The sequence below is a fragment of the Chaetura pelagica genome, unplaced genomic scaffold (assembly GCF_000747805.2).
Source record: "Chaetura pelagica isolate M959 unplaced genomic scaffold, ChaPel_1.0 scaffold405, whole genome shotgun sequence".
NCBI lineage: Eukaryota > Metazoa > Chordata > Aves > Apodiformes > Apodidae > Chaetura > Chaetura pelagica.
Window position 1 is genome coordinate 3,037,026 of NW_009953489.1, and position 10,639 is coordinate 3,047,664.

Sequence of the window (10,639 nt, forward strand, 5' to 3'; positions counted from 1 at the left end):
TCCTGCTGTTGGAAGCATCTTACTAAATGAAATCAGCCCTGAAGTGCAGATACCTTCCCTCTCAGCCCTTGTGCATTATCACAAAACCAAATCTCTACTTTGTAAAAGCCTTTGTGTGAAGTTCTACAAACATGCACACTGAGGGGCAGAATTCAATGGATGATTCTCTGTATTTTTTGGCTTAGCCTCATCAGGATTTTAACAGGTATCTTGACAGAACACAGTTAGAATCACAGAATGGTTTCAGTTGGAAGGGACCTTAAAGATCATCCAGTCCCAACTCCCTGCTTGGGCAGGGACACCTCCCACTACATCAGGTTGCTCCAAGCCCCATCCAACCTGCCCTTCAACACCTCCAGGGATTGGGCAGCCACAATTTCCCTGGGCAAACTGTTCCAGAGTCTTACCACCCTCACATTAAAGAATTTCTTCCTAATATCTTCAGTTGTATAAAACTAATTTAATTGTTCCAAACTTTAAGCCTATAAGCTCTAGTCAGCAGGACAGAGACAATTCACTGTTTTGTTTCTGTGACACTATGAGCAGGAAAGTACAAAGCTATTTTCCAGGTAATGTCTGGGGAGGCAGTGCTAGACATTGCTGTGTAATCCCACAGCTCAGCTTCCAACAGCACCCCCCAACGGCACAGCGAGAACACAAACAGCTGAGGAGCCAAAAAGATTTTGCATCTACTCATCACATTTACTGCAGCAACTGCACTTGCTGGTTGCTTCCAGCTAAGCTCCAATCCCATCAAGAGCAGACTGAGAACCCCAGGATTCACCTTGTTCAGGACTTCTGTTGGGTTCCTCACAGTGATGTCTGTTGAATGGGGACGTGCCAGGCCTCTCAGGACAGTGTTCAACTCCGTGGTCTTAACAGCAGCTCTGTCTTTGTTTCCATCACACCCTGCCCTTGGCATGTCACTGCTCGTGGTCCTCACATCAGAGCTCCCAGGAGAGAAGAGGGATGGAGTCTGGTATATTCCTTTGTTTGACTCCTGTGGACTCTGTGTGGGTATCCACAAGTCAATGCTGGGAAATTCAACCTCCTCCTTGGTGGTTGTCTCCTCCTCTGAACTGTCTGCTAAGTCCAGCTCAATGTCTTCACTGCTGCTCTCTTCAGAGCTGGAACTCTCCTGCACGTGTTGGCGTTTGGATCCCTTCTTCTGTCAAAAACAAGCACAGATAGGTTTTAGCCAGTGTTCACCTGCCTTGCAAATCTCTCAGATCAGTGAGTGGAGAAGTTTTCTGGGGTATATCCTATCAGTAAGGTGTGCCTTCCAAAAGGATAGTTCTGCTTTGCTTCTGCTCAGATTAACTAAATCCAGCACAACTGACAGTTGCCTTTGGTCACAGGTTTTTATTGGTTTACATTCTCCTATGCAAAGAAAAAACTACAGATAGAGACAAATTTGTGTTAAGAACATGGTGCACGTGGAAGAACAAATTAAGTCCAGTGCCCCACATCAACACATTTGGGTTTCCAGGAATCCTTCCCTGGGACAGGTGCTTTTCCAATGAAAACAAGACAGTCCTTAATATGGTCTTAGCAGCCAGAATTTCTGGAGTGCCTGGTACCAAAACTGGCAATGCACGAGGTACACGTGAAGTGCCTGTAAGGATGGGATGTACTTAAGTTTTCAAGGCAGTGAAGAAATTCTGGATAATACACAAATATATAGGAAATTATCTTCAGACCTTCAGAACAAAGCCTGCTTCAACACCTCAACAAAATAAGACTATGAACATCTGTTCACAACCTTGATTGTGTGAAATCCCTGTCAACTTCTGCATTATTTCACAGGATTTCACTTTTAGTTTAGAGAATTTTAGTTCAAGAGATGGGACTGTGACACAGCAGGGGTTTGTACAATACCTTAGCCCCAATCATCAGCTGCCACTTGCTCAGACACTGGGAGTCAGTCCGATGGGGCAGTTCAGAAGCTATTTTACTCCAGTGACCTACAGAGGATGCAGAGCAGAACACACCTATTAATGCAACAAACTGAGCAACAGGCCTTTTCAGTGCAGAGTATGATACACATATTATACATTTCCTGCTATAAGAGACTCAGTTACTAAATTAATAGATCTCAAAACCTCAATACCCATTTGTGCTCTTCAGTCAGACTTGGCACTATTATGCACTCAACTAAGTTGGAAACTACTAGAAAATGGATCAATAACAAATAGCCCAGTAGAACTACACACTCCCTTGCAGCAGTAACAGAGCACTTAGAAGGAAGCTGAAACTGAATGCTGAAAAGCTTCCATTTGTTAAGGGAAGTTGTCTTACAGAGGGAACTCACCCCTCTGAAGTGTCATAGCTTTGACACCTGGCTAACACAGCTATACAGCTCTTCACTACCTGGCTAACACAGCTATACAGCTCTTCACTACACGATCCCTCAGTAATTTCCAGAAACACACAATATAAGGAAGGTTGAAATCATCAGCACGAAGCAGAGCCTGCTGGTATCAGCTGCAGAGCTTAAAATAAGAGAAAACTTAAATGATACATCCTTCCATAATACTTCTCTAAACTTCTAAAGTTAAGCCACAGAAACACTTACCCAGGCCATGCTTTTGAACCAGATCAATCAGCTGCTCCTCTTCCTCTAAACTCCACTTGCCTTTCTTTACATCACAGTGCAATGCTTTTAAGTACCTTCAAAATGAAAACATGAAAGTTAGAATCCCCCAATCCTGTTTGTACAGTTCTAGCCATCACTGCACAGTTCAAGGCAGAGCAAAACCAGGATTCCTTATCAGATCTTTTTGTAAGGGGTCATACCCCTCCTCCCCTAGCACAGCTACGATCTCTTTGTTCTCAAAAATACCAGGCCACATGATTAAGAATTATAACAAGCAGCTGTAAGACGGGTCACTGAAATTAGGACAAACTACTCTGAGCCTCCTGAAGTTGGATCCAAGGCTGAAAACTGCTCAGCATCTCATTACTGGTGTTCAGCTACAGGAAGTCACTGACTACAGATACCCACACAATGCCCAGATGACAGCCTTCCCTCCCTGTGTGCATTATTTAATGACCCCTTTGCTTTATTTTGAACATCCTTCCCAACTTCTGCTAACCCACAGGCAACTACAACTGAGGGAGTAGCACACACCACAGGCAACAATGCCTTGTTCTCTCTGTTAAACTCAATTTCAAATTCCTGACTGCTGGGACTACAAATGCAGGGTTATGTGGAGACAGTGTTAGAGACCGTATTTAGACCATAGTTTGTTCTACAAAACAGCCCCTTAAGTGACAGTGGGTTAAGGTCCCCTCCAACCCCTATTATACACGTAAAACAAGCTGTATCTTGGCTGTGTGTAATACACTTGGAAGCAGTTGCTCCATGCAGTGTGTACTGACCTGTCCCTGCACTGAGCATCACTCCTCCCGGGCACCTCTGTCCGGATTTTGTACCAGTCGCGCTCTCCGTACTTCCCCACAGCAGCCAGCAGCATCTGTGCTCAGCAAACCAAGCAGGAGGTCAGTCCTCATCAGGAATAATCCTCACAGGCCCGAGGCACAAGCAGTTGTATTAATTCCCACTATGCTGTAAACTTCTGAACGTAATTTTTATGAGCTTCTAAGCCCTCCTGACTTGTAAACGGCCCATCCTGGTACATTTCACATTCCTGTGTGCCCATGACAAAGCCCACAGCACTCAGCCAGGCAACCCCACAGCCAGGCAACCCCACAGCCAGGCAATCCCACAGCCAGGCAACCCCACAGCCAGGCAACCCCACAGCCTTCCCACTTTTTTAGGGCACCCTGCAGCTCTAGGCATCAGAGAACAGCTTACAGCATCTTCCTCTGGTGTCCAGGGTCCTTTCCTCAAACTGGGGTCCACGCTCTTTGTCCATCGGTAAATCAGCTGAGCAGAATCTCTTCCTTCCATGTAATAAGCAACTAAAAATGCAAAGGTGTATTTTAGAGCCTGGTGAAAACAGTGTTTCTTCCTCTACTTTGTGATCGCTGCATTTTCAAAGAGTGGAGCAGCATAAGCAGCACTTTAATCTCAGCCTAAATACTTAGAATGATGGTACACAACAGCAACTGGAAGAGCACAGCACAAAGTGTTTCTCTTTATCATGGCATAATCCACATGAGACACGTGAGGACCTAACAATCCATCTTAAAACAACAGAGAACTAGGCAAGGTTTCAGCTCCAGTACATATCTGACACCAGGCGTTACAGGCTTGGGTTTAGATCCCAGATACTTGGTTACTATTCTCAACTCTACTCCTCACTAGCCATACACTCCCACACTTCTGAGGAACAGATCCAGCAGTAACTGACCCCCTGGGGAAGGCTCCTGGGCACAGCACTGAAAACTGCCAGAACAGCAGGACATGAATCAATACTGGCTTTCTCAGGAAGAACCCTGATGATTTAACTAACAAAACCATAGCCCACACCACCACCAGTACTTTGTTCAAATTTCTCAGCCAGTTTCAACCAAATTTCAGAGATGGATAAACGTTTCAAGAGACACTGAGCTCTTGCTGATATAATGAAGCTCCCAGGTAGGTACAGGACAGGCAGGTGTCACTGCTCTCACCAAGGAAAACTCAACCATCCTCTTTCATTCAGCTTGTCAACAGGAGGTTTCTGTAAACAGGTACAGCTGCAGTTTCAGATGAGCCACAGCATTGCTGTACCCTGTCTAGGTCACAGGATAGAAAGGTGAAAACACAGAACTGTGACCTTCCTGAAGTGAAAACATTCATAGAAAATAAAACTTCATTAGTTCCTTAAACTGGAGCAGATTGGGTGTTCCAGAATGCAGAAGCAAGCCTGGGAGAGTGAAAAAACTCAACCACGATGGGTAAATGGAAGACATTTTCACTTGTAGGTCACTTACTTTTCTTGTATGGGATGTGACTTCCTACTCTCATCTCTTGAACAAGCTCTAAAAGCATCTGGTCTTCATCTTTGGTCCATTCTTTCCTTTTCAGATCCTTGTTGTAGATTTGATACTTCTGCAAGCACTGGAAAGGTGTCCTGTTTGTCTTAAAACAATGAAAACAGAGCTACTCAGGTAACTGGATATTTATGAGAATAAAAAACAAGAAGGTAAGGCTAAAGTACCAAATTCTTTTGGTACTGTTCTTGGATGCTTCTCAGAAAAGCACTAATTAGCAATGGTTTAACATTCATGTTATTTTTTGAAAAATCACCATGATGAACAGTTCAGCCAGAATTAACTGACTTGTCCCCCATTGTTTCTGAGCTCAGAAGACCTTACCCCCAGCTCCTGGGCTATAGCCTGCCAGTCCAGATAACCATGGTCAGCAGCTATCTTCTTGAGCCTCTCTATCTCCTCCTCAGTCCATTCCTTTTTGTTGATGCTTGGATGCTCCCAGTTTTCCCAAAACTTCTTCAGTTCTTCGGAACTGCGTTGTCCATCAAACTGAAGGAAACATCAAAAATCTGTTTTGTCTTGTAGCTGGGACTGAACTCTTGAAAACACAGAGACACTGACACAAGAAATGTTGCGTTCCAGGTATGTCTTATTGATAAGTTTTTCAGAAATAAATCATCCAATTTAACCAATGACATCAAATTATCTGTATTTCTGTGCTTCTCAAGTTGAGAGTATGTAACAGTCAACTTCAAGAAATGCATGATGGCAACAGTGGATGCAAACCAGAGCAGATCAGGTAATTCTCAAGAGAAGGGACACAGATAACCAATAAAACTGGTGATCTCCCAACTTACATGGATGTTGGAAATTTTCTCCCAGTCATGCTCATCAAATCTGTTTCCCAACAAGTCACTTTCTGGGAGTTGGCTAAAGCAGAAGGTACAAAGAGAAAGAAAGGACCACATTAAATGGCTACTTGAACAGTCACCTTCTCTTCCTGATCTTGCTTCATCTTATTCCTCCCAGCTGTTACTGACTTCCACAAGAAGTCAACACTTACTCCTTAAAGCATCAGGATCTTTAGCACAGAAACTTTGACCAAAACAATTTATCTTCTTGAACAAGAACCTCCTACCAGATGATGTTGGTTTAGCAGGAAAAACTATTAATGCAAAACCAAAACACATTGCTCTAGACATGTTAGTAAGGAAAAGCTCAGAAGGACAAAAACTCTCTCTGCTTCTTTGTTGCTAAATCAAGGACTATTTAAAGCAGCACCTTTGTATGGTATAGATACTATATTTGTGTATCAAGACCCAAAATGTGATTCTTAGTAAGGAACTGTGGAAATGAGAGCTCTGCAGAGTTTGAGCAGCACTTATTTCTTTGCAAGCCAACACTAATAAAGATTTCTCCAAATGTCACACCCAGAAGTACTTGAGGAAGGAGGGAACTGTAAGAGGTAAACTCCAAGAACAGTCTTCATTTTCACTAGTAATAGAGAAAGACCACTTCTCACTTAATTGCCTCAATTTCTTGCTCCAATTCTTTGATTTGCTTTTCCAGGATCTGTTTCTCCATTTCAGTCTTGACTTTTTCCAGTTTCTGATTCCAGTAACTCATCCTGTTGAAGACATTTTTATCATTACTTAGTGTGACTAGATGGGAATAAGGGCAATGGCATGAGAAGACAGATGGCAGAGATGGTTTCCCCATCAGCATCATTCTTTCCTTCAAGTTTATTCTCACACTGCACAGAACTGTTGCTGTTCTAGATTTTCCCACATGGCATTTCCCATCGTTCTATTCTTGCCCCTTCAATGAAAAATCACTGACCCAGAAGAGGTCTCAGAGTAATCATTTTGGTATTTACAGTGAGAACCCAAGGGGGCTGCAAAGGCAAGGAAGACTGTAGCAGCTCTAGACACAAAAACCTCTCACTGGACACACCATTATGACTTGCTACATAACAATTTCAGCTTCAAACCCTGTTGACTATTTTCAGTTATACCACTGGGTCAATGGGAGGAAATAGATGGCTCTGAAACACCACAATACAAACCAACACCTCTCCACATATCAGATACCCACAAACAACCACCAAGTGTCCACAACACAACCAGAATGCTGTGACCTTTGGCTTATGGTCAGAGCTTTGTGGTCCACAACCCTTTGGTACCCCCTGCACACACAGATATTACAGATGTCACAAAGAATGAAAGATGCTGCTGCCCACAACACTGTCATCCTCTGCACTGCTGCCCACAGGAGAGGGGACTTGACGGACCAGAGTGGCTCTTCCAGGAGTGTTCCAGCAGTGACAGTCAAAGCGTCTCTGCTGTGTTTTGCCACCAAAAAGCAAACAGCACAAGAACTTGCAGAAGGAAGATGGAATCTCCACATACACCCCCCCCTTCCCTTATCTGTCCTGTCCCCAACAGGAGGCAGCAGTTTCCTACCCCTCACTCACTTGAGCAGCTTGGGCTGCAAGAGGCGCTGCAGGCGGTCGCTCACCACGGCCTTCTGCAGCAACGTCTTCTCTCTGCTTTTCCCTGGACAAGACAAGGTAACGGAGCAGTCAGGCACTGCTGCAAAACCACTGCCCAGAAACACAGATCCACTGCTGAAGTACCCCCAGTTCAATAACAGTCCCCCTTCATTAGCTACACAAGTTTGTATCCACCAAAGTGACTCACGTCCTGTCCGAGCTGGACAAGCTGCTCTCACTGTTAATCCTGAGATCTCAAGAAATCACCCAGATATTTCTAACTACCTGGAGCTGAAAGTGTCCCATGAGTTTCTCCCACCTCAGCACCACCCTTGCACAATCTCATTTGGTTTTGAATTGCTCACAGGAGCTGCTACATGATGCATCAAAACAAACACAAATGAAAGCAGCAAGTCATTAACAGCCCCATGAAATGATTTACAGAGCAGCCCATTCATTTGTAACTACATTTTTTATGGTAGAGGCAAGTATGAAATATCAGAAGTGTTGATGTTTTAACTGCAAATGATGGGGGGAACTAACAATATGAATGCAGACACTGGTTACAGCTCTTACAGAACACTGAAGAGCACAAAGAGTTTCTTACATTTTGTTGAAATCAGTTGTTCAAAGGATTTTATGCCCTGAGCTGCCTTTTCCTTGGCATCTTCATTGGAAGGAGGGCCCTGATGAAGATTAGATACATTGGGAGTCAGATGCACAGAAAAAAATGCTTTTTTTTTCTCATGAACTGCTACAAAAGAGACTGGCAACTCCAACCTGTGCCCACTGTCACATTCAAACTGCCAAGTTACCCTCCTTAGCTCAGATCCAGCAGAAGACAAAACAAAAGCAAAAGGACACTTCAATCAAGCACATTGGTCCATGGTTACACAGACATTTGCCTCAGAAAAGGCAAGTTTCAAAGACAATGAGATTTCAACAAGTACTTGAAACAACAGCACAGAATTGGATTGCGAAGAAACACATCAAAGTGAAGTTGAAAACAAAAAGGTTCAAGTGCTGAAATGCTGCTCCTCAGAGCTCACTTCCAGGTGTCACAGCCAGACAAGGGTTGAACAAACATTGCCAAAAGAGGCTGAGTAAGGAAGTGAGGAAAAAAAAAAAAGGTTTGAAACTGAGGAGTGACCCTCATAGCCCCAAAGCTGAAACCTCAGCAGGGGTTTAGCACAGTTACAGTTTCAATCTCTCCCTGAAACACGTGGCATGATGCAACCAAGCTGTATTTACTTACAATTCCTGTTGTTTTATCCTTAAAGTATGGCTTCATGAAGTGACCCAAAAATCTATTTGCTGGTAGATTTCTACCACCTCCTGCTTTTCCTGCTTTTGGACCACTGAGGTCGCCCATGATTTCCTTCTGCAATACAAGAATTAAACAGTATCAGTGTCTGCTTCATATTCCTAATTTCACAGAGCAGGGATGAACCATCACAAACATCCCAGGCAGGGCTCAAATCTGCAGCACCAGACTGTAAAACAGTGCATGTATTAAAGACAGGATTTGGAACTTCACAAGTCTGTACAGAACACTGCAGACTATTAAAAAAAAATACACTGACTTGCTACAAGATGCTAAAATATAAAATATCCTGGTGGTGGCATTTTTGCTGATAAGCAAGGATGGAAACATCAGTCAAATCAGCCCTTTGAAAGGCCAGTCAGTGACACTGAAGTGCCAGGAAGAAAATGAAGCTGGTTCCTTGCCAAGCAGGCTGAGCTCTGTGCTGGAGCAAGGGCCTGTGACTGCAGCAGCTGATCCCACTGGCACCTGCCATGGAACAGGAACATCCTGGAAAGTTCTACTGGACTTGGTGGGCAGGAGGAGATGGCAAATGGCAACCCAGAAAGCCACAGGAGTGAACATTTTACTCCTGTTTTGCTCACCTGCTGTTCTTTGTTTTGTGCAAGGAGCAGCTCAACTTCCTCCAGCTTTTCCTGGATAACTTCCTGGTACACATAGTTCATCTGCAAACACGTTTCAGGATCCAGAGGCAGATTGCTCTCCATGTCATCATCACTGCTGTCAGCTTCTCCTTCCATTTCCTTGAAGCAAATGAGGCATTGAAGGGGGGAGGGAGAGTGAAGGACACAAACACCTTGCTTTAGAAGCAGGTAACATAACTGGATTTGTAATTTAACACTTCTGTTATCTTACAAAATGGGTTCTCAAAAGACCTGGAGGCACAGAACTGTGTGTTGTGCTGTTCCAGAGGCAGCTCCCAGCCCTGTTCCTTTATTCCACCTGCTGCCTGAACCAAAGTCTGACTCCAACCCTTGCCAATGCCAGGTCTTGTGCCACCAACTGCCAAATTCAAGTCCACTACAAAACAGCAGGACTTTACACTGGGGTAGGAATAATTAAACCTCCAGGTCTACTATTAATCCTTCCCAAGCTCAGGAGTCAAGCCAGATGCCTGCATGCCCCCAGAACAAAGTGAAATTCCCCTTTCTCCTGCTCCCTTCAACAGGCAGGTGGAAAAATGTGCTTAAAGAGCAAGTGGTGTCAGGAGGAGAATCTGAGTCATCATCATCATCATCTTCACCATCATCTGTCAGACAACAAAAATGGTCAGATAAAAAAGGAAAGCTTCCAAAACAATGACTTTTAAATTAAAGCAGCCTGAATGAAGCACCACACAGCACCTCAGACATGACTGTTATTTGGCTACTGACAATATTGTCAAGTAAAAATGATGTTTAGCTATAACCCACATGTGTTTTGTTTGGAGTAGGAAAAAAGGACATCTCCTTATAACTACAGTAACAATCAAGCTGCACGTTGGTCCCACACATCATGGTAAATTAAAGACTCCAGAACATGCAGCCAAGTGTGCATTCCAACTCAATAAAACCCATAAACTTTGCAGGCACCTCACAGCCCTGTCACACTCCTCAGCAAGATTGTTTTCCAGTGTGGCTACAGACTTATGACATACACTGTCCAACCTCGCCTGAGCAAAGCACACGTGGATGAAGCAACAGTGACAGCCCGAGAAGCACAGGAGGCTGGGAAATGGAGTCTCACACGGTGGAGTCTGTGTTGCCCGTTCAGGCGGTGTGGGAAGGGCAGGGATGTCACTACTGGGTGCTGCATGTCACGAGTCGGCTCGGTACCCCCTGCCCTGAGGAGAAGCCCCCACCGGGAGGCGGGAGGGCTCCCAGGGGCTCCCCAGGGCTCCCAGAGGCTCCCCAGGGCTCCCAGAGGCTCCCGAGGGCTCCCAGAGGCTCCCGAGGGCTCCCAGG

At 44.5% G+C, this 10,639-nt stretch overlaps 1 protein-coding gene across 1 annotated transcript in view; it reads right to left on the reverse strand.

The window, feature by feature from the left end:
• SNAPC4 (small nuclear RNA activating complex, polypeptide 4, 190kDa) overlaps positions 1–9,436 on the reverse strand; it is a 14,232-nt gene extending 4,796 nt beyond the window's left edge. Inside the window, exons 1-13 of the mRNA XM_009998846.1 lie at positions 9,281–9,436; positions 8,628–8,753; positions 7,980–8,058; positions 7,355–7,436; positions 6,404–6,508; positions 5,739–5,811; positions 5,266–5,430; positions 4,882–5,029; positions 3,818–3,924; positions 3,382–3,476; positions 2,576–2,670; positions 1,879–1,964; positions 785–1,168 (exon numbers count right to left, since the gene is read on the reverse strand). Of these exons, the coding sequence (XP_009997148.1) occupies positions 785–1,168; positions 1,879–1,964; positions 2,576–2,670; positions 3,382–3,476; positions 3,818–3,924; positions 4,882–5,029; positions 5,266–5,430; positions 5,739–5,811; positions 6,404–6,508; positions 7,355–7,436; positions 7,980–8,058; positions 8,628–8,753; positions 9,281–9,436 (1,701 nt within the window). The remainder of the gene's footprint in view (positions 1–784; positions 1,169–1,878; positions 1,965–2,575; positions 2,671–3,381; positions 3,477–3,817; positions 3,925–4,881; positions 5,030–5,265; positions 5,431–5,738; positions 5,812–6,403; positions 6,509–7,354; positions 7,437–7,979; positions 8,059–8,627; positions 8,754–9,280) is intronic.
• Positions 9,437–10,639: the final 1,203 nt, after the last annotated feature.